This window comes from Natator depressus, chromosome 1, assembly GCF_965152275.1.
Source record: "Natator depressus isolate rNatDep1 chromosome 1, rNatDep2.hap1, whole genome shotgun sequence".
NCBI classification, from domain to species: Eukaryota; Metazoa; Chordata; order Testudines; family Cheloniidae; genus Natator; species Natator depressus.
Window position 1 is genome coordinate 53,757,626 of NC_134234.1, and position 24,117 is coordinate 53,781,742.

General features: G+C 44.1%; 2 protein-coding genes across 2 annotated transcripts in view; both read left to right on the plus strand.

The window, feature by feature from the left end:
* The window catches only part of FREM2 (FRAS1 related extracellular matrix 2), a 224,435-nt gene that overhangs the window by 185,632 nt on the left and 14,686 nt on the right, over positions 1 to 24,117 (plus strand). Inside the window, exons 16-21 of the mRNA XM_074959987.1 lie at positions 122 to 453; positions 10,767 to 10,959; positions 16,683 to 16,787; positions 17,989 to 18,116; positions 18,208 to 18,342; positions 21,588 to 21,714. Of these exons, the coding sequence (XP_074816088.1) occupies positions 122 to 453; positions 10,767 to 10,959; positions 16,683 to 16,787; positions 17,989 to 18,116; positions 18,208 to 18,342; positions 21,588 to 21,714 (1,020 nt within the window). The remainder of the gene's footprint in view (positions 1 to 121; positions 454 to 10,766; positions 10,960 to 16,682; positions 16,788 to 17,988; positions 18,117 to 18,207; positions 18,343 to 21,587; positions 21,715 to 24,117) is intronic.
* On the plus strand, positions 11,618 to 13,915 carry LOC141991661 (uncharacterized). The gene is made up of 2 exons (XM_074959999.1): positions 11,618 to 12,660; positions 13,329 to 13,915. Exons 1-2 carry the CDS (start codon positions 12,303 to 12,305, stop codon positions 13,577 to 13,579), a joined length of 609 nt encoding a protein of 202 aa, XP_074816100.1. The 5' UTR covers positions 11,618 to 12,302; the 3' UTR covers positions 13,580 to 13,915.

Below are 24,117 nucleotides of genomic sequence, written 5' to 3' on the forward strand. Positions count from 1 at the left end.
CTGTATGTTCAAAGCACAGTCTAATATACCTAATATAATGTGTTTGGTGACTGGCAAATTTTGACAGAACTGAATGTTAAAATGTAGTTACGGTGCCACCAGTTACCCGTATGTTTTCTAGGCATGTTACCTGTTATCTCCACGAGAGAGCTGTCCAACTTTGAGCTAACCCTCAGCCATGATGGAACTAGGGTGGGAAATCATAAATGCTCCAACCTGTTGGATTACACAGAAGTGAAGACTCACTATGGCTTCTTGACTGATGCTACCAAAAATCCAGATGTGATTGGAGAGACCATTCCCTACCAACATAGTGCGTCAATCAGGGGCACCGGTACTTTACGCTTCTACCGAAATCTGAACCTGGAGGCCTGTTTATGGGAGTTTGTCAGCTATTATGACATGTCTGAGCTCCTCACTGATTGTGGAGGCACCATTGGGACAGATGGACAGGTACCAAATGTTAACTTCTTATCTGTATGGTGGTCTCAAAATAAACGAATCCAGTTCAGTAATTTTCCCTGTGATTTACATGTGCTCTAAGACTAAATGGCTTAAGAATTGCATTTAGTTAAGAATGAAAGCCTTTTCTTTCCTTAACCATCCATAGACCTGTACTGAACCTGATTATTTCATAATACTATCAATAGCCACTAAATACCAGCAAACATAATGGGTGAAATCCTGGCCCCATTGAAGCTAATGGCAGAACTCCCATTGGCTTCAGCGTAGCCAGGTTTTCATCCAATACATTTACATTTTTACATTTGAATGTGTAGTGACGATATCCCATTCCAGTCCTACTTCGGACTGAAGCCCTTCTGAAAAGTTTATGTTTTTAATCAAGTGATTGTTAGCCCATTTCCAGTAAAGATTGAAGTACTGTGATATTTAGATGTAGACAAAATACAATCCTCTTAAAGCAACATTAAAGAGGAAGGCGTGGAGGCCGACCCCATATGCTGATGGCAATTTTCTGTGCTGCCATGTGGGAGGCTTGGCTTTAGCTGTCAGTGCTAGTCTCTTTCTCCCTGGAGCAGCAGGAGTTGTGAGTGCAGACAGCCCACAGAAGAGAGTGTGCTTCACATCACTCAACAGAAAAACCCCTCAGGCAAGAAGGAAAGAGAGACTCCACCAGTTTTACATGTCATATGGGGTTGTCATGTGGAGCCCTGGAAATGGAGTTAAAGCCGGGGAATTAGGTTTCCGTCAAGTCTATGTCAATATTGTGAAGGAGGCAAAGGGGGCCTGTATTTCTTCTGCCATTGTGACATCAAAGTCACGTCCCAGAACTTTTCTGTACAATAAATTGCTTCATAAGCCCAGACTGCCTCCACTCAACCCCAGAATAGAGAACCACTGGCTGTGAGGAGTTATCTTTTTATTTCACAGAGAAGGTCATACCTTGGAATAGTCTCAGAGGCTGAGAACAGGACCAAAACCACAACACCATAACCACTGCACCATCCTTCCCTTCATTGTAACTGCTATCTAGGATAATGCTACATACTCTGTAAAATATACAGCTAATGCAAAATGCAGCAGCCGATGTACTTAACCACACAAGAGTTGGAGGATCATCATCCCAGCACTCCATTCTCTGCCTGGATCTTCATTTATTACAGAGTACAGTTCAAAATCTCTGTTCTGATATTCAGAGACCTCCATGGGATTGGCCTATGAGTTCCCTTTTTCCTTTGCAACCAGAACCTCCAAGAGGTACATTCCACTGGAACCCTGAAGCTATCAGCAAGAAGGGGGAGGCTAGTGAGTATGGGATGCCAAACTTGCACAACAGCTGGAGCTAGGCTGCAGAATTTGTTCCCAGAAGATAAGAATGATTACAGACCCCACCGCTTTCAGAGCTAAATACTAACTCATGTCTTCAGCTCTGCTTTCCCGCAGTCTCTGAGCTCTCACACAGACATACAACACACTCACTAAAACCACACATTAATTTCTTCTCTCTCACACACAACACAATCCTTAACACACAAACAAGCACAGAGAAATCCCTGTAACCTAATCAAGCTATTTTTCCCACCACCTGGGAAGGAAGACAGATTATTCTCTGGTAATTATTTCTATTTTAAAATATTTATAAATACTACAGCGATGAGGCCAGATAGATAGGCTAGATTGGTGGAAGATAAGATGCTTTTCACATATAAACATAGCTGGAAAAAATAAGGGACATTGTTACTACTCATTTTAATGAATATTTTTAGAGTATTAAAAGAAGTTACGTGTTCTAGCTCAGGATAAAACATGGCACTTGCTTCAAACCCAGGGAGCATTTTGTACTGTAGGTAAGAATAATTATATTTAAAAACTTGTGTGGAGGGGGAATCTTGAGAGGCATCAAGCAGCGGTGAAGTCATTGCTCAGTGCGTTGCAGGATGTGGTTAAAAGATTACAGTGCTGTAAGTGAAATATCAAACTGAATTGGTTCTAGCAGTGAAACATTGCCCCCTCCCCCATCATAACATGCTTCACTGCCTTCTTCATTTTTAATTCTTCTCTGAGTTTGGTCTTTATCTTCATATGACCCTCCTCTCGCTGAGAGGCTAGTCAGTCAGTACCCTATCTCGGCAGTTGTCACCATGGTTGCTTTTTTCCCCTTCAGCTAACAATTAATAATCCTCCTATGTGGGATGAAAATTGGCAACTGCAGTTTTCACCGTGATCTTGCTTCAGCACGCCAAGGATGCCTGTGTTCCATAATGCAGAATGTAATCCATAAGGAAATGACAAAAATGACATTGCTTTTAGCAGTACACCTCTACCCCGATATAACGCGACCCGATATAACACGAATTCGGATAACGCAGTAAAGCAGCGCTCCAGGGGGGCGGAGCTGCACGCTCCGGTGGATCAAAGCAAGTTTGATATAACGTGGTTTTACCTATAACACGGTAAGATTTTTTGGCTCCCGAGGACAGCGTTATATTGGGGTAGAGGTGTATTATATTACCCACTGCTCCTGATGGGTCATGTTTTCTGTTTGTGCAAGGTGAGCAGGTTGGCAGGTGAATTGCCAGTCACTGTGAAGATTTCTTTGTGTTTGTGTCTTTAAGGCCAAGTCTTGGTTCTTCACCCCACCTGGCCCATGTGGCCGAAAAAGTAGTGCTGAGGAGGGTGCAGTGGATAGACTTCCTGGAAGGGGTCTGCAACTCCCTTCATGCCATGGGACTTTGCTTTGTGGTAGCTCCACCCGTGGCAGGGACTGGGAGAAGATTGGATGCATGCTGGGGGAAATGATGTCAATGGACCAGTGACTTGTTTGGTTTCATTGCAACACTCCAAGCAGTCTGGGGCAGGAGGTGCAGCAGCCACAGACACTGTGCAGATGGGTGGCTACTGCCTACACAGAGCATTTCTTTTGGGGCTCTCTGTCTGTGAGGGAGCAAACCCTGTGTGAGGATACAAGCACAGCCTCTTTCAATCTGTACCATGATGACAGGGAAGAGGGGCTAGGAAGTTTCTTGCTAGGCATTCTTAAAGCAGAGAGACACAGAGTACTTCATAGAGATTTTCAGAGGGGCTGAGCACCCACAAGTCCACAACTAATGGTTGTGGGAATTGCATGTGCTCATCCCTTCTTGTAAATCAAACCATTTTTATTTAAGTGTCTAAATGTGGATGTAGCTACCTAACTTTAGGAACCTACATCTGAAAATGTGCACCGTGATCTCCTGGCACTACACCAGTTAGTCTAAATTAGAACTGTGTTCTGGCTAAAGCTGAGGTCAGCCCTTATGGTTAGCAACAGTTTTCATTGTGCCAACACTCCACAATCCAGTAAGCCAAAGTCTGAAATTCAAGATATATAAAGTATATAAACTTGCAGTATATAAAGCTCTTAAAACAATAGATCTGACATACTTGAAAGATCCAAGCCATAGATATAGGCTGGGTTATGACCCCTATACGTTCCTTAAATACTGCACAGCGATGTTGTGACGCTTAATGAATTAATGACTCTGAAGAGCTTTGCAATCCTCAGATGAAAGGTGCTATAGAAGTGCAAAGTATTATTTTTGAAAGGAAATTAAAAAATGGGGGGGGGCCTAAGAAAAGTTGGTGTCCCTTTTCATATTTAATTTATATAGGGGGAAAAAGTCAGCCTGGACTTATTTGATAGAGTATCATTTGATCTTATTTCCTCCTGTTGTAATTACATTCTAGAGCCAGACAATTTGTGGTTCTGGTCATGTGCTTATTTGTGGAAGTTACTTTCTCGTGTTCAGTCCATTACCAGGCTTGACATGGTGGCTCAAGAAAATTATCATCCAAACAAATTTTATTAACAATATCAAGTAAAGTAAGTCTCTGCCAGAAACAACAAGATGAAGAAAGTACATTAAAATGTTTGAATGTACAGATTGGTAGCTTGAAGCTACTGTAATGGAATACAGCCGAGCAGTTGTATTTCACTCTGCACAGAGAGGCTGCTTCTAGCCAGGGTTTGAAAAATATTTCCCTTCCAGTCTGTTCAGCTCATATTTCTAGTGCAGATGGTGTAGGCTGAGATGTTTAGATGGTCCATGTAAAAATTCATTTAAAAGCTATCACTTTATTACTGTGAGTTGTATACAGAAGTTCACAAATTTTTACTCTAAAGGGCCAGTGTTTTTCCATCTTCACTAGATCTAGCTTCAGCAAAATTGGACCTCAGAGCTGCGAGTTAGTTTTCCTGATAAATTCACTGGACAGTGTAAATTGCAAATAAAAAGAAATATGTATTTTCATGGCAGTTTTTCAAGCTCAGCTAGCATAATCAACTTGTGATTTTTCCTTAAACATGCCAGGTCCCATAACAGAAGTCTTCCACCACCTCCCCAGCTGTTTTTGTAAATAAGTGAATTCAGTAAGGGATGAAAAGAAAAACTATTTTATAAAGTGAATACTTTGTGGATGTATGGGCACCAGCTGTGCAACAAAGTAAAAAGTTAAACATTTCAAGAGGCCTGACATGTCAAGGCTGCGTTCCATTCTCCTCTCCATTCAAATTCTTTTAAACAAACCTGCTTTGCATTTTACCTTTAACTCACCTGGCCATCTGCCTCCCTGGGGCTGACTCTTCACTTTAACAAACTGTTATTGTGTAAATAAGGGGTTGATAACATTGTTAAGCCTGCATGGATAAATTGAAGAGATATATCCTACAAATGCAATGAAAAATAGGTTCAGGACAACCTGGAGGACAAAATTATAGTTAGCATGAAAATCCTGCTTCACTGAGAAATATATTACAAAGGATTCAAGGAATACTGCTTGCCTCTAACTATTTTTCATGCTATAAACACCTAGTGATGAGGACACGCTCTCTCATGCTGTCCCTGATAGTATCCCAATGATCATGTAACACAGTGGTTCTCAAAGCCGGTCCACCGCTTGTTCAGGGAAAGCCCCTAGTGGGCCGGGCCGGTTTGTTTACCTGCCGTGTCCGCAGGTTCGGCCAATCACGGCTCCCAGTGGCCGTGGTTCGCCGCTCCAGGCCAATGGGGGCTGTGGGAAGCAGCGCGGGCCAAAGAATGTGCTGGCCACCCTTCCCACAGCCCCCATTGGCCTGGAGTGGTAAACCGCGGCCAGTGGAAGCCGCAATCAGCCGAACCTGTGGACACTGCAGGTAAACAAACCATCCCGGCCCGCCACGGGCTTTCCCTGAACAAGCAGCAGACCAGCTTTGAGAAACACTGAACAGATCATTTTCCTGGGCCAGGTTCTGCCCTCACATACACTAGGGCTGTTGTGTTAAAATCAGTGGGGTTGCAATAGTGAAATTATGAGCAAAATGTGCCTAAAATGGACCTGAAACAGAGAATGTCCTTTCTGATGTGCGTTTCTCATTTAATCTGTGCTGTGACAGATTTGGCACTGAAACATATTTGGAGTATCTAATAAAGTGTTCTCCAATGGAAAGAGAACCTGTAGAAATGGTGTGTGGGGGCGGCGGTTGTTTTTTACCTCTTGTAATCCTGGCATGGGAACCATCAATGTTCAGAAACAGACGTCAGGCTCATTCTGACATTTCCGATTGCAAAGGAGATGCTTGTAAGTCTACTCCCCACAGAGATGACAGGCATAAAAGATTTGCTTCGCTCACAGGAATGACTTCTATAAACAGCTGTTAGAGAGATTTATTGATCTGCAGCTTTATCAGGTATTGGTAAAGTGCATTTCTTGTACCGCTTGGAGCAGCTTCTCTGTTCTATCTTCTCATGTTCTCCAGGCATGACGTGGTTACAGGGCATTAGACACAATTTCCTACATCTCACAGCCCCCCCTCTCTTTTGGCTCTGAGTGTGACAGTGAACTATGAATATCCACTTCAGCATCATAAGGTTAAAAGTCATACAACGTTCTGAGAAATTATTCTAGATATTATTTTAATTATTGTATTGCTAATGACTAAAACTCTTATAATGCGACTGCTAAGTTCAACTGAGTATGGAATACATAGATATGTAATGCACCTGTTCTGTATCTCCATAGCACTTAAACTGATACTCTACTTTTATAGCTCTCAGTTAGCCTCCTGCTTTCATAACATCAAGTTAAAATAGGAACAGCTGCCTACTTTGATTAGTCTCTGTGGGCAGTGCTAAAAAATGGAGCTATGACAATGGAAGGAATGTTTTCCATATTCAGTTGAATGGCATATCCCAAGTGGGACTGGAAAAATAGGGTTTCTCAAACTATATGGAAATGGTTAGTTGATTTCTTTGTTTTTTTCTATCCAGACTGGAACCAGAAGCATTTGGGTTCTGTTCACTGGTAACTCAACTTGGAATGCAAGGAAAAAATCCCTTCTCCAGTCTCCACAGCAGCTTTTTAATAAGCTTGCCCATTTTATTTTAGCTTTATTTCGTTTGATCGAAGAGATGAACTACACGTTTTTTCTTTTATTTTTCTGTCTACTGGGCTAAAATGATTATTTTCACTGGCAGGGTTCTGCTTGTTTATTAAGAAATAGTGTAGTGATGCAACTTATTTAATAACATTTGTGGTAGAATCGGAGTATAGATAATGGACTTGATTAATCTTGGTGGCCATCAGGAGTGCAATTGTCAGCCCTATCGCTGAACCCACGAGAGGGCAGCTATTCTGGCAAAGGCATATTTTCTCCTTCTCTTTCTCTCTGACACATGCCCAGCAATATTACCTAGGGTTGCCAGGCATCCGGTTTCTGAGCGGAATGCTCAGTTGAAAAGGGACCCTAGCGGCTCCAGTCAGCACTGCTGACCAGGCCGCTGAAAGTCCAGTCAGCAGCGCAGTAGGGCTAAGGCAGTCTCCCTGGCTGCCCTAGCTCTTTGCAGCTTCTGGAAGCAGCCGGCATGTCCAGCTCCTAGGCACAAAGGGGACCAGGGAGGCTCCATGCACTGCCCGCCCAAGCACCGGGACCACGGCCAGTGGGAGCTGCGTGGGCAGTGCCTGCAGGCACAGGCAGTGCACAGAGCCCCCTAACCCCTCCGCCTAGGAGCCGGACATGCCGGCCGCTTCCGGGAGCCACCTCAGGTCAGCACCACCCGGTTGGAGCTCGCACCCCGTACTCCATCCCGCACTCCAAACCCCTCGGCCCCTCAAGCCCGGAGCCCTCTCCTGCACCCCAAACCCCTCATCTCTGGCCCCACCCCAGAGCCCTTACCCCTTCCTCCTGTACCCCAACCTCCAGCCCCAGCCCAGAGCCCCCTCCCACACTCTGAAGCCCTTGGCCCCAAGCCTGGAGCCCTCTCCTGCACCCCAAACTGCTCATTACGAGATCCCCCAGCCAGAGTCCTCAGCCACTCCCACACCCAACCCCCTGCCCCAGCCCAGTGAAAGTAAGTGAGGGTGGTGGAGAGTGAGCAACATAGGGAGGGGGGATGGAGTGTGCAGGGGGCGGGGCCTCAGAGAAGGATTGGAGTCTCGGGGAAGGGGGTGGAGCAAGGGTGTTCAGTTTTATGTGATTAGAAGATTGGCAACCCTAACAATACCCCCTGCTTTCCTTTATGGGTTCTCTCAGGGGAGGGTGGCTTTTAAGTTCCATACAGGAATTAGCCCATCTCCTAATGCACTGATCCCAGCCAGGTCTTTTATTCTTTCTATGCTGCACCAGCAGGCTTCAGGCCCTCCTAGAGAGCGAGGGTTGTCAGTGCTTTCTGACACTGGAACCGTCTTTCGGGTAGACTTTCACTCAGCGGGGACCCGCAGACTTATTTCCACCAGTAGAAATGAATTGTCTCCAATAGAGAGACATGTGCCCTATAGAATGGAGGGGGGAAATGCAAGTCTAAATTGTCGCTTACAGATTACGTTAATTAGTTCATGTAAACTATGCGTAAATATCTGACAATGTCTGGTGCATACAGCTCAGGTAAAGGTGTAACAGAAAAGCAAAACATTGCACTATGCTTGTTTTCTTTACAACAGATGATTGAATATATGTCAAACCTTTTACCATGTTAACTCTTTTAGCTAGTGTTTTTTTCCCCACTCCCCTCATCACACACAAACTGAATTTAAGACCTTTGGTTGGTTGGTTGGTTGGTTTTTTGCTATACGAACATGCAGATGGAAAACAAATACTCCTATGTAAAGATCAAGAAAAGGCCTTTTGAGCTGGTAGAGATGTGTTTAGTTATGGAAGCAAATGGGTTTGAATCTTGACTATGTGCCAGGAGTGCAAGATTGCCCCTGAATCAGAGGCAAATCAGATCTCCTCGGGAGCTGCATCACAGCCTGCATTTGTCTTAACATAAGTTAATATCCTGTTGTATTGCTTTGGAACAACATGCCAAATCTGTGCCCGAAGTCATTCCATTGAAGTCAATGGAGTTACCTCAGGGTGAACTTGGCCCTATTCGTGTGATACATAGTTGACTGAAGGAGCAACGTTTTTTGTCTAAGAACTTCTTGGCATTCAGTACACCTAGACAGGAAAGCTATTGCCTTGATCCAGAAAAAAAGTTCCTGGCCATATTAATTAAAACCAACAAAGGAGCATTAATCTTAACTGACCGTAACAGTAGCACCTAATATTAGCTGTGAGGCCACTTTATTACATAGCACTTTAGGAATCATAAATACACATTTCAAGATCAATTGGTAAGTACTAGTAATAACAGACACCTTATAAAAATATTTTCCAATTATACCTTGAACTGCGAGACAAGTTTTTCTACAGACCAGATTACAGAAACTGGCTAAGTATTAATTGAGCTTTCATAAATCATGTAGCTGGATGAGCCAAGTGATCTTTTGCTGACTCTAGCTCTGATTTTAAATACAAACGTTTGAAAGGACCTAGAATATCTTTTAAAACAGGAGAAAGTAAGAAAAGACTCTCCTTTTCATAAATTTTCAGATGATGTAGAGTTTAAGTGTTAATGTGTGTTAGAAGATGACTCCACAAGCAGATGAAATGAAAGGAAGGAGGTTTTTTTGACAGCACATTGCACGGGCTAAATGATTTTGCATGTAGAAGCACATTAACAACTGCCAACATTTTCTGTAACCAAGTACTTACTTACTTCAGAATGTGAAGTGCTGCAAAAAAGTAATATTGCTATACTTGTGGTTTCATGAATTACTGTGCTTTTTGTCAGGGACAGGAAAACATAAACCAAGAGTAAGAGAGACCCAGTAAATGGATCTGAATCACAGAGGGTTTGGATTTCACACAACTTGTAAAATTTTAAAACCGCACTAGAGGTTTTGCAAAACGCTTTTAAAACCCTGTAAGGTATTAATCTGGGGGAGATATTCAAAGCCACAAATGGCAGTTAAGTGCCCCCTCCCACTGAAACTGAAATCTTTCCGTCTTCTCCATTACCCTCTTACCCTTTCCCCTCTAATGCAACCCATGGTGTTGTAAAAGTTCCTCAGTTACAGGCTCTCGATGGCCCTATCTCTAATAATAGGGCTGTAACTGCAGTATTATTTCACAAAAAATGAATATTAAATGAAATAGATATAAAAAAATCTGTTCAGAAAATAAAAAGGGCATAGAAGTCAGATAACCCTATTGTATATCATAGATCGTGATGTTCTAACCTTGTTCTTTACTTCATTAAACATACCTTTTCTGGTTGAAAATATTTAAATAGAGTATTAGTATTTATATGATATAAACCAAAAATACTGTTTTTTAAAATCAGATTTAACTTTCTAATTCTTTTCCGTTGAAAGTATTCTAACTTGATCTTTCAATGCACTATTAGTATTTATTTATGGAATGCACGCAGTATGACACCCACTATCTACCCATAGAAGAAGCCACAGTTCCAGCCATTAAGAGAATGTAATCTGAGGTTTCAATCTTGCAACGAGCTCCACGCAAATGCAGGGTCCTCCCATGCAGAGGTTATTGCGGGATTTGACATCTCAGAAGATGAGCACTAGGTGAAGGTTGAGGGAGAAGGATAAAATGTACAAGCGAAGATTTGTTTTGTTTTGTTAATCAGCTATCCCCAACTGGTTCTCTATCTAGCCATTGTTAATTGGCTATTTACAAAGATTGAACAAGAATGATGGGTCAAAAATTAGTTCCTTATTGTCAGAATTCATATCCTGTTTCAAATACAAACAGGGCACTTAAGAGGATTTGTGTCCACATGCAAGCCATTGAAATTCAGTGCTTTATTCATCATGTATAATTTGGAAGAGAGAGTACTCATCTCATTCAAAATATTGACCGTAATCTATATCTTCTGTATTGTGTTGTCTGTACTGGACTATATTTCATTACCACGTACCTAACTAACTGATTTTGGTCTTTATAGGTCCTCAACCTAGTACAGTCCTATGTGACCTTGCGAGTCCCCTTGTATGTCTCCTATGTTTTCCATTCACCTGTGGGTATAGGTGGCTGGCAGCATTTTGATCTACAGTCTGAACTTCGGCTGACTTTTGTGTATGACACTGCCATCTTGTGGAAGGATGGAATTGGCAGCCCACCTGAAGCAGAGCTCCAAGGTATGTTTTCACACGTTGTTGATTTTTACTCTTGCTCTGTTGCTGAAGCTTTAGGTTGCATGCAGAAGAATAATTTTTGAAGCAACTGTAATATGAAAATATTGCTTTGTAGCATATATGTGAAATAATTAATTGCAAATAAACTGCCATTGGTCAGCCATTCTGTTCAATATTCTAGAGAGAGACTCTGATTTTGAAATTCTGTAAACCTGACTTCAGATGTGTTATTGCATTGAATGAAAAATATCAAGACATTTATCAATCACCTATGAAAAATCATAAAATTCCCTTTTTCTTACATGTTGACTGAAATTTAGGATTTGCTGTGTTTTTCTATTCCATTGTCACATAAGCTGTCGTGGATTATAAAACTTTTAAGTAACATGAATTCATTATTCTTCTGGCTATGAAATATTGCACAGTTGGAAGCAGTTTTAACCTCAGCGAAGACACATGCATTAAACTCTCAAAGGAAGCGTAAGTCATATAAAATAAACTCGCTATGTACCATGATGGTAGATATGTTACAGTATAATGGAGAGACAAGGTGGGTAAGGTAATATTTTTTATTGGACCAACTTCTTTTGTTAAAAGACAAACAACTTTCGAGTTTTCACAGAGCACTTCTTCAGGTCTGAGAAAGGTTCTCAGAGGGTCTGTCTACACTGTGATAAAAAACCCGTGGCACTGAGTCACAGAGCCTGGGTCAGCTGACTCAGGTTCTTGGGGCTCAGGTTGCAGAGCTAAAAATTCCAGAGGCCAACAGCTGTTTTCCTTTGGGCTTGGCTACACTTGCAAGTTACAGTGCATTAAAGGAGCCCCAGGTGCACTACTAGCTCACTACCCGTCCACACTGGCAGGGCACGTAGAGCGCTCTGGCTCCGCGGCTGGTCCGCTCCTGGTACTCCACCTCAGCGAGTGAAATAATGTTTTGTGCGCCCCCACAGGAGCACCACGACACCAGTGTGGACACCCTGGTCTGTTAGTGCGCTCTGATGGGCCTCCAAAAGTGTCTCACAATGCCTGTTCTAGCCACTCTGGTCATCACTTTGAACTCTACTGCCCTGCCTTAAGGTGACCAACCATCAGACCCGCCCTGTAAATTCTCTGGGAATTTTGAAAACCCCCTTCCTGTTTGCTCAGCCAGGCATAGAGTGCTCTCAGCGAATCTTTGCAGATGACCATGCCTCCCCGCGCCAGGCGATCCCCAGTATGGAACAATGGCAAGGTGCTGGACCTCATCAGTGTTTAGGGAGAGGAAGCTGTCCAGTCCCAGCTGCACTCCAGCCGTAGGAATTACGATACCTGGGGGCAGATATCAAGGGACATGATGGAAAGGGGCCATGACCGTGGACGCACTGCAGTGCAGGGTTAAAGTGAAGGAGCTGCAGAATGTCTACCACAAAGCCCGCGAGGCAAACAGCTGCTCCGGTGCTGCCCCTGCTACCTGCCTTTTCTGCAAAGAGCTGGAAGCGATACTTGGGGGTAACACCACCTTCACTCCAAATGCCACCATGGACACTTCAGAGCCCAGTTCAACAAGGCAGGAGGAACAAAGCGGAAGCGAGGGTGCTGAGGCGGAGGAAGACACCCCAGAATCCCTAGATGCATGCAGCCAGGAGCTGTTCTCAAGCCAGGAGGAAGGTAGCCAGTCGCGGCGGCCAATGCTTGGGGAAGGACAAACACCAGAGGAGGTTCCCAGTAAGCAGCTTTTATTTTGGGAAGGAAGTTATTCGGTGCGGGCTCTTGGGACGAGGCTGGTTAGGGCTGCATGCATGCCTAGATGCGGAATAGGGCGTTGATGTGCTCTCTCACATCATGGTAATCGGCCTCAGTGATCTCTTCAAAGGTCTCCTCCAGAACTTGGGCAATGCGCTTGCGTAGGTTTCTCAGGAGAGCCACTGTGGTCCTTGTCCCAATAAGGCTAACTTGTCCGTTCCATTGCGCCGTGAGGGGTGGGGGGATCATTGCTGCACACAGGCAAGCTGCATATGGGCCAGGACGGAAGCCGCATTGCTGTAGAAGACCCTCCCTTGCTTCCCAGGTCACCCTCAGCAGCAAGATATCTTCCAGGACGAACTCCTGTGGAAAATGTGGGGACAGTGTTCAGTATAGGGGCCCCCTGCCACTGTTGGCTCTCCCCAAGGCACAGAAACCCAGAGGACAGTACAGCCATGAAACAATCCATCATGCTTGAACCTGTGCTTACTCACCATTTTGGGGCTCCCGTGGGTTATGTGTGCTTGCTTTGGGACGGGCAAAATTATGCTATGGTGTAGACTGTGCTTGCCCTTAAGTACGGGGGAATCATTGCTCTGCCTGATGTGAACAATGCTGCGTCTGTTAAGTTTTGCATTTTGCCCTTACAGATGCAACCTTGAGATCTCAGCCGTCCATGTTATCATCGGCCGAAAGACTCCAAAGAATCAGAATGAAGCCACGTAGAAGCAAGGAAGACATGTTGCATGAAGTAATGCAGCATTCAAATAATGAAAATCAAAAAGTGCAGGAGTGGCAGGACAGTAAAAGGAGGATCCGCCAGCAGAATGAGGAGCACCGGCACAAAAGCGCGGTGCTCTGGCAACAAAGCATGGATCGGCTGATAAGCATAATGGAGTGACAAGCGGACTCTATCCAGGCACTCGTAGCCATGCAGGCGGAGCACTGCTGTGCCCCCCGCAGCCCTTGTCCCAAAACTCTTTCCCTTGTGCTCTCATGTCACCTCCAACCCACTTTCCCCAACATCCAGATTCTTACCACCTCCAGCTGCCTCCAACACCTGTAGCTTCACCACCCAGCCCTGAAAACTACGACCCTTAACAACTGCACTCAACCCCCATCACCATGCAGTATAACCATCCTGAAGTGCAGCACTCATTGCACAGCACTTCAGACAGGAAGGCTGAGTATGATAACAGGACATACGCAAATCTGTGATTGTACCGTTCCCCACCCAACCCCCTTGCCCTTTCTGTTTCCCAAGCAGTTGTGTTTCTTTTCAGTAAATGCATTTTCTTTTCAATAAGTGGATTTTTTGGCTTTGAAAACATTCTTTATTATTGCATAAAGTAAAAGATAAGCCCAGGAAAGAAACAGGCACTGCAAGTCAGTGTAGCAAATACAGATTCCTACTAACATTGGAACCACTGCACTTCACTCCCATGCAGGACACCAGACATTACTGGTGGCTTTCAGCCTCAAATTGCTCCCTCAAGGCATCCCTAATCCTTGCAGCCCCACTCTGGGCCCCTCTAATAGCCCTGCTCTCTGGCTGTTCAAAGTCAGCCTCCAGGTGTTGAACCTCCGAGTTCCATGCCTGAGTGAATCATTCACCCTTCCCTTCACAAATGTTATGGAGGGTACAGCACACGGATATAACAACGGGGATGCTGTCATCCGCCAGGTCCAGCTTCCCATACAGAGAGCACCAGCGGCCCTTTAAACAGCCAAAAGCACATTCCACAGTCATTCTGCATTGGCTCAGCCTGTTGTGGAACCACTCCTTGCTGCTGTCGAGGCTCCCTGTGTCGGGTTTCATGAGACAGGCATTAAAGGGTAAGCGGAATCTCCAAGGATCACAATGGGCATTTCGACTTCCCCTACGGTGCTCTTCTGGTCTTGGAAAAAAGTCCCGGCTTGCAGCTTCCTGAACAGGCCAGTTTTCCGAAAGATGCATGCGTCATGCACCTTTCCAGGCCAGCCTGCGTTAATGTCAATAAAATGCCCACGGTGATCCACAAGTGCCTGGAGAACCATAGAGAAATACCCCTTCCGATTAACATACTCAGAGGCTAAGTGGGCTGGTGCCAGAATTGGAATATGTGCGCCATCTGTCGCCCCTCCGCGGTTAGGGAAACCCATTTATGCAAAGCCATCCACAATTTCGTGCACATTACCCAGAGTCACGGTTCTTCTGAGCAGGATGTGATTAATGGCCCTGCAAACTTGCATCAACACGATTCCAACAGTCGACTTCCCCACTCCAAACTGGTTAGCGACTGAAAGATAGTTGCCGGCTTCCAGATTGCAATAGCCACCTGCTTCTCCACCGTCAGGGCAGTTCTCAATCTCCTGTCCTTGCGCCGCGGGGTGGGGGTGAGCTCCTCACACAGTCCCATGAAAGTGGCTTTTCTCATCCGAAAGTTCTGCAGCCACTGCTCGTCATCCCAGATTTGCATGATGATGTGATCCCACCACTCAGTGCTTGTTTCCCGAGCCCAAAAGCAGTGTTCCACGGTGGTGAGCATGTCCGTGAATGCCACAAGCAAATTCGTGTCATTTGCGTTACTCGAGTCGATATCATTGTCGGAGCCCTCACTGTCACTTTGGATCATAAGGAATAACTCGACTGCCAAACGTGACGTGCTGTCGAGACTCGTCAGCACACTCCTCAGAGGTTCAGGCTCCATTTCCGCAGACTGAAAGGGAAGACAGAGCGCGCAGTACAAAAAACGTTGAAAGATGGCGCCAAATGTGGACGGAAGCACAGGGATTGCTGGGATGCAAACCGATGCATCATGAGGCGTTGGGACAGGACCCAGAATGCCCTGCACCTCCCACCCCTTCCCACAAGCCACAGCGCCAGAATGGGAAGAGGTGCTCTGTGGGATAGCTGCCCATAATGCACCGCTCCCAATGCTGCTGCATGTGCCACACCACGCCAGTGCGTTTGCAGCTGTCAGTGTGGACAGACTGCAGCGCTTTCCCTACTGCGCTCTCCGAAGGCGGGTTTAACTCAAAGCGCTCTACATCTGCAAGTGTAGCCATGCCCTTTGTCGTCTTAGGTGCAATGCCAGAGACAGACGGGGGAGAGAGGTGCCCTGGGGTGCTCGTCCCTCCTTTTATAATTTCAGTCACCCTCTTGAAAAATGCTTCCATGCTGTTTCTTTGCTAAGATGTAGATATTTGTCCCTGCCCCCTTCCTTGCCAAAGAATGGCCACTTAGCTGGTAATGTTCCATCAGCCTTCTTGACATCTGATTGAGGCATCAGCTTGCCCTTTGCCTCTGAGGGTCGGTGACTACCCAGACTTATCTGGGAAACATATTTCAGTCATGATTTTAGCTTATGTTCATAGCTTTGCATATAATGTTGCTAGGTGCATTTTTTCATGATTTTATAGATCAGCAAGTTAAGAGTTTTTAAATGATACCTCACAAGGCATACCTTGTACAAACATTATTACAATAGGATGTAGGGTGTGAACACAGGGGTATATTCTGTCACAATCCCCTCAGCAGCTTCTACTGGTAGGAATCCTCTTGAAGAGCTGGCACAGATTAAAGTTACCTTCCCTCAGTGGAAACCCCAAAAGGAGGTCAGTTGACTAAATCCCTGCTTGAACTCAGTGGTTTGCATAAGTGTAAAGAGGTGCATTTTGCACCTTCCTGCACCAGAAAGAGTGAACCGGTGCTATGGTCTTCCCTCTGTCTAGATGAATGTTTGAGTGTGGGTACCAAGCCAAAATCCTTGCTGTTCCAGGGAGGCATGTTTTATACTTTGGAAGACTGTCTTTGGAAGACACACGAAGTATGGGCCCTTCACATAAATTCTTACTTGACAGTCACCATGGGTAAATCCAGAGGATGTCAGCAGACTCCCTGCCAAATTGTTGACTGACTTGGCAATGTGAAATAAAAGGGTGCCAATGTTTCATCAGACCATGACTCATTTATGATCCATTTGCATCCTGAATAATCAGTGCTACTTGGCATCTGCTGGCAGGTTCTCTCTACCCAACCAGTATGCGCATCAGTGAAGAAGGGCGTTTGGTTGTCAACTTCAAGACTGAAGCCCGATTTCATGGTTTATTTGTGATGTCTCATCCTGGTAAGTCAATTCCGAGGTCTGATAATATCTCATAGTTGCGAGTTTTATGCTGTTTATTATCTTATTCCTACTACTAAAATCTGGATCTTTTTAATGTGCTGCGCTCAGCAGCAGGGGCTTTATTCTATGGCAGTGGTTTTCAACCTTTTTTTCATTTGCAGATGCCTAAAAAATTTTGAATGGAGGTGCTGACCCCTTTGGAAAACTTAGGCATTGACTGTGGACCCCTAGGGGTCCATGGACCACAGGTTGAAGACCATTGCTCTACGCTCATAAATTCATAATGTGTAACGAATTTCAAATACATCATGCCACATCCATGGCTGGTGTAAATTGGGGTAGCTCCATTTATTTGAGCACAGCTATGTTGACTTATACCAGATGAGGATCTGACCATCATATCTACCTTTCCAAGAGTAGAAAAGAATGTGTGAACCATATCTTGCTGTTAATAAAATGCTCACTGGCATGTAATGATATCCGAGCCCTTGATCCTGCAATCTGATCCATGCAGGTTGACCCTTGTGCCCCATTCACCAGTTAGACTAAATGCAGGAGTATGGTTCCAACTGCACAGATAGATTGTAGGACTGGGGCCTAAGTGTACTTCTGGACATGAATGCTGGAGGTGAGCAAGAATATCTGAATAAATTAAACTCTCCAAACAAGATCATATACAATAGTGTGTTGAAGGAAAAAAAGCATCATTAATTATATTATTTTAGTTTAACCAAGTTTAATTAACCAAAAAAGCTCCTTCATAGCAATTCTACTCTTTCTTTACTTTTAAAATACATTTTGCGTTTTACATGCAGGGCAGAGCTGAAAAAGTTACAATGCAGTAGAAATTGTTTTACGTTCCCTGGGTTGGCATTCCAGGTTAAAAATAGGAGGGATTATAGATCTTTACCATTCCACTCTCCCTGTTTTGCCTTCCTGTTAAATTTAATCTTTATACAGCTTTGGTTGCATAGCCCCATAAGAGATTGTTTAACAGATGTTTGAACAAGAGTCAAGCAGGCTCAGTTGTGTTGACTATAATTGGTTTTGTTAATTTCAGTTAATAAAACCAATGCACTGTAAATGTATTGGCATCAGCCATCATATTGTGGCTTCTGAATCGCTGAGAATGCTTTTCAAGTTCTGAGAATCTGCAGCTAGACATTTAAACTGACAAGCTTGTCTGTTGACATCTTTCTAGCCTCCACTCTGAGCTCCATGGTTGTGTCAGCTGATCACCCAGGCCTGACATTTAGCCTCAGCCTTGTGCGGAGTGAACCAACATACAACCAACCAGTACAGCAATGGAGCTTTGTTTCAGATTTTGCGGTAAAACCACAGCTTTCCCTTCCTTGGTTTGCTCTGTCCCAGTTCTGAAATATGTTAGTCAAGTGCCATGTCTCTCCTTTGCTTTTACCAGGTCCGAGACTATTCTGGGACATACACCATGAAGCTGATAGCTTGTACCACGGTGCCTCACCAGGAGTACAGTGTACCAGTGATCTGTAATCCTAGAGAGCCAATCACATTTGACCTCGATATCCGATTCCAACAGGTACCATCAAGAAATTTTTTGCATGGTTTTTATTTCAATTCTAAAAATGTCTTTGGTAGTCATGAAGGATGCTGGATTGACAGTCCTGGAGGCTGGAGTCCTTTCCTTCTCCACAGAGCAGGTACAGAATGGGCAATGACAGTGCAAATTACTTGCGCTACCCCCACCAGGGTGACTCAGCCTTGACCTGGAGGGACTACTGAAGGAGTGAGAGTGTGTCACAGGGCTTGTCTTCACTACCGGGGTAAGCCAACCTAAGTTATGCTACTCCAGCTACGTGAATAACGTAGCTGGAGTCAACGTAGCTTAGGTCAACATATCCCAGTGTCTTCACTGCACTGTGTCAACTGGAGACACTCTCCATCGACTTCCCTTACTCTTCTCAGAGAGCTGGAGTACCGGAGTCGACCAGAGAGCGCTCTGCCATCGATTTAGTGGGTCTTCATTAGACCCGCTAAATTGACACCTGCTGCATCAATTGCAGCAGCGTCAATCTCCCCGGTAGCGAAGACCAGCCCTTAGCCTCAAGACCCAGGTGATCTTTGGCCACTCTGCTGTGAAAGCTAATAGAGTGTTAGTTGTTGCCAGTTTTGGTCGTGGCTTTTGTGGTGTATAACTATCCACTGGAGACTGGACTGAGATCCCAAAACTGTATCATCATCATGATAGGCACCAGTATAGGAACACAGATACATAGACAGATAATATTTAGCACTGATGCCTAAAATTTTTAAGTGGCTCTGCAAAGGTGGGTGAGCATTATTATCCACATTTTACAGATGAAGAAACAAAAGGTGACAGTGAAGGGCCAGATTGTAATAACACCTTGTTCCAAGAATAATCCCACTTAAGTCAATGAGTACAGATATCACAGTGTGGGCTTCAGGGTTTGTCTACATGGCAACACAGTCTAGTCTACGGGAGTGTAAATTGTAGCACGCTCTCACATATTGTGCTCTAACTGCCCCATGTAGATCCTCTACCTAGTGTGTGTTAACGAAGTCCTGTTTGAAATAGGACTACATCAACACGAACTAGATACTTTTGAGTTCGCACCAGCAGGGTCTCCATGGGACAGTTAGAGCATAACATATGAGAGTGCTTTACAGTTCACACATGTAGACCAGTCTGTGGCACCATGTAGGCAAGCCCTAAGTCACTTGTCTCAAGGTCCAAGTGAATCAGAGGTGAAAATGGTAATAGAACTTGTCTCTTCTGACTCCCTGTCTAGTGCCCTATCTACTGGACTATACAACCTTGCCTGTGTGTTTTTTCAATTTTTTAAAATAGAATAATATGATGAATATTTTTATGTTGTCCCTCTTAGGAATTGTTTGCACCATGAATGAATGAGGGGCTCTTTTTAAAAGCAAGTATCACGTGGGAAGGATGCTTATATTCTTGGTGTCTCCCATTCTAATACTTTGTTTTTACATTTCCTTCTTGAAGCTTTTTGTGTCCTTCTTTTTTTCTCTCCCTGGGAAAGCACTGTCCTCGTGGTATTTCTACAAGACACAGTGTAATTTCATGGCTAGTGGCAACTCTGCTACCCAAAGCCCAGCCTCAGTATCTTGGGGACCAGGAAGAAAGAATCCTAGTACCCTTGTAAACAGCACCCTACTACCCAAGTAGGGAAAGGATTGTTTGCACAAAGCAGGAGATTTCTTCCTTTTTTTCCGTTCCCTACTCTTCCCTCTCTCACCTTTAAATGCCTTCTGCACACTTCCTTTAGGGAGGAATTGGGATCCATGCTGCACTGGGGTGTACAACCCATGCACAACCTCCCCAAATCCTTCCCCTTCTTTGTGCAGCAGAGATCTGGCTTTCCTACAGGAGGTCCTCTGGACCCACTGATGTGCCCTTTAGTGAATTCCCACAATGTTCTTCATCCATACGCAAATCAGGCCATCTGCAGTGATGATAGTTAAATATTGGTGCGAATGTCAAAGATTAAAAGCAAGTAAGGTGATATTCCTCTCACCCCAAATAGTCTTTACATGTTATATTATTGAGAACCTTTGCTTAAAGTGTTTCCGTCATGAAAATAATTGTATGCTTAAAGTACGGCTGTAACAGCCATGAGTTAATGAGTGTGTGACAGTGAGACATTCATGTGAAATTGCAAAAAAATGGATAGACTTAAAAGAGGAAGTGTCAGGGGTATATTCACAGCTATACACAGCTATATATAGTGTTAATGGGAACTGCATAACTATATCTTATATAAGATTCAGTTATACACTTCCCTTTAACGCTACTATAAATTGCCTGTCTAAATTCCAGTGCTACTAGCTGAAAATACACTTCCAGTTTCTTATTCATTAGACATTTACTCTCTCTAAAAGAAAAGTTTGATTCAGCCACTTTTGATTTTCTTTCACATGCTTGTGAAAACAAGCTGGAACCCAGCTGTGTGAATGAGGCATTTGAATTTTGAATCTCTAGGACTTTAGATCCTGTAGCCTGAATCCATGCATTAAAACTGAAAAATTCCAAACAAATCGGATAGGAACTTCTTCTATAAACAGTGTTGTTAGGTTTCATCTCCATGGAGAGTAGCAGTTGGTCTATAAGGAGAGCCTCAGTTGTACATTTTCAGTTGCCAAACCCTGCTGCTTTGATATTTTGGAGTCTGTTCTGTGGAAAAGTGATTTCAAGAGGAATGAGCAGGTCAGCTGCATAACTTCTAGTGATAGTTTCTAATGGTATTTTTACGACTCACCCCATCAGCCTCACAGAAGAGCAAGTGAGAAGGTTGTTCGTTTACCGTTTGGAAAAAAAATAGAATTCTCTCTTTTGTTAGTGATTCTTTAATAGCTCTTGTTTATTTATCTTTTTAAAAACAAAACCTGTGCAACCTCCAAACTGTAGGTATCCTTGTTCTCCTATTACTGTTGCTCTGGTCTTCTGCCACCCCCCTCCATTGTATTCTGTGCCACCTGTCACGTCTTGACCATATTTAGATTGTAAGCTCTGGGAATGTCTTCAGTTTTGTGTTTGTAGAGTGCACAGCCTCATGGGGCCCCAATACTGATTGAACTGACCCTGGGTATTACTGTAATATGCATAATTAAAATTGATTTGTATCAAGTATATAAAGGCAAACATAGTAGACACTAATTTTAATATTAATTAAGAAATGAATAGTGTAAATAACTGACTTTTCACGGTAAATATATTCATATAGGTGAATACACAGACCAGATTATTGCCCGCATGTTGAAGAGCTTTATGCTGTATTTTAGGTCAGCGACCCAGTGGCTGCTGAGTTCAGCCTGAATACCCAGATGTTCCTCCTCTCGAAGAAGACTCTCTGGTTATCTGATGGCTCGATGGGATTTGGGCAGGAGAGCGATGTTGCTTTCACAGAAGGTAAAATGGTACATAGATGATGGCTAATTTATGTGACTTCCCTTTACTGTGTTTCGCTCTATCAGCATTTTCTTTCAATCAGAACAAACTACCACCACGTGGTCTTTCTGCTTTTGCCAAGCCTAAATTGGAATTGATCATATTCTGGTCTCCGTTCAGGGTTAGACCTGTTCAGCTCATTGCTCACTTCTCAGAGCAGCAATAATAAAAATAGCAGTTTCATATCCTAAGTACTTTACAAACATTGCTGATCCTCTAACAACATCCCTAAAAGGTAAGGGTAACTGCCCCTGTATCCCTCCCACCTCTGTGGTCCACTCCAGGAGTGCCCAGACAAGTATCTTGTCTCCAGTCGTCACCTATCTCTGGGCACAAACCCTTGTCCTCCTCCTTCTGACAGGGAAGTTTTAAGGCTGCTCAGTTCCCTGCCTTACACTGGGATATCCCCAGCAAGCCAGTCTGTATAATGGCCAGCTCCTGTGGTTTGGCTACAAACAATGTATTGCCAGCAGTTACAAGTTACCACACGGTTCTGTCTAAGCAAACATGTTTATTCTTAAGACAAAAGTATTACAGAGAAACCATATAAAAACCATAAGCATATTTAAACACCCACTAAATATACCAGGAGTCACCAGTCAGTCTTGTGGGGCCATAGGAGGCTAAAGTCTTTCCAACTCTTCCTCATGGGTTGAGACCCCCCCTTGGACAGAAGGTCCTGTCCAATTGCTGGATCAGAAAGAGAAGGCCCCATGTCCATCTAAATTCAGCCTTTTTATGCCAGAAGCCCTTTCTATGTCTGTTGGTCTCTGGAAAACCTAGTTTGAAGCAGTATATGCAAGCTTCTCCAGGGAGTGGTACCTCTCTAGAGGTGTTTACAACCTAAGTGATTCACCTTAATGACCACCCATTGTTTTTGATTCCTGGAGGAGCTGAGGTAACCCTTCCCCATGGCACTACATACAATCCCTGGCCCAGAGTCATACACAGAGTTAATACAGTATGGTCCCCCGAAGATAGTGCATGGGATGCCAATATCTGGCACATAGATCCTCTTTGTACAGATGGGGAAAACAAGGCAGATTAATTGATTTGTCCTCTCAATGGAAATCAAAGTCAAAACTGAGATTAGATCCCAGGAATTCCTGCTTTCAGGGTCTAAGCTCACACCCCAAGGAGGGGAAGCCAGATCCAGTGAATAGAGCTCTGGACTGGGACTCAGGAGACCAGGGTTCTATCCATGTCTCTGCCACTGATCTGCTGTGTACCCTTGGCAAATCACCCAGCCTGTGTCTGTCTTGGCTATTTAGAATGTAAGCTGTTCAGGATAAGGACTGTCTCCTACTATGTGGTTGTACAGTACCTGGCATAATGGGACGTAAGTCTCTGTCAAAACCTTTAGGTGCTTCTGTAATACACATAATAAATAACAAGCCATGTGGCGGTTCAATGATGAGACAGAACACAGGTTTATCCAAGCAAGCAAGCTGGTTAGCTGAAAAGGGCTGCTGCCTGTCAGCTTTCCACCTTCCCTTTTATTATATTTCTCCCCCCTGCGCATTACCTACTTCCACCGCAAAAAGACACAACAAAGGAATACATGACTTTGATTAATATTCTTATTTTCCAGCCTCTATCTACTACAATCCTAATTCTCAGGCCTTGAGGCCAGGCCAAGGAAGCTTCCCACGATTACTGTCCTTTAATTAACTTCCCAGGGTTCATATCTGGTCCTCGTCCTTGGATGGAGCAATGTGTTGCTCCTACACAACGGTCAGGGTGTGCCCTGACTGTTTCCAGGTGGATGGACTAAACATGAACCCTTCATTCCCCCGATTTTTGTTTAATTATACTCGGCCATCTCATGGTAGCCGTCAATTTGCTTTTGCAAGCAATTTAACTCCCAGACTGACAAGGACATAACTCGGGGAGCTTGCCAGGGCGAATCTCTACAAAGCCTTAGCAAAGAGGGAATACATTGTACGCAGCAGCAACAAAAAATAAGCCCAGTGATCACAAACACAGCATAACCGAAAAGTTGTCGCAGCCATCCTAGAGATGGCAGCCAACCTGTAAGCCAATTCCAAAAGCCCTCAAACCCCACATCTTGACGTATGTGTGCCGTAAGATTGGCCAATTCGGCCAGTCTAGATTCTATGGAACGACTATTATCAGTTAAATTAAAACAACACATATGCCGAAACGTGGAACAGCCTAGGTGATGTTTTAAGAGCAGAAAATCAATGGCTGCTCTGTTATCCAAGATTGCATCCCTTAATTCGTGTTGCTCTGCATTAAGTAGGGCAATTGCCTTGGATGTTGTATTAATTGCCTTCGCTGCAAAGCACGCCAGGGCATTTAAGGTTCTGGCTGTATAAGTGGCAAGCCCGGGGACCCCAACAA

What these genes read in the sequence shown, in the direction of transcription:
- LOC141991661 (XM_074959999.1), top strand. Translation starts at nt 12,303, where the DNA reads ATGACCGTGGACGCACTGCAGTGCAGGGTTAAAGTGAAGGAGCTGCAG. An exon ending in AACACCAGAGGAGGTTCCCA is followed by an intron (nt 12,661 to 13,328) that starts GTAAGCAGCTTT and finishes TTGCCCTTACAG; the next exon opens with ATGCAACCTTGAGATCTCAG.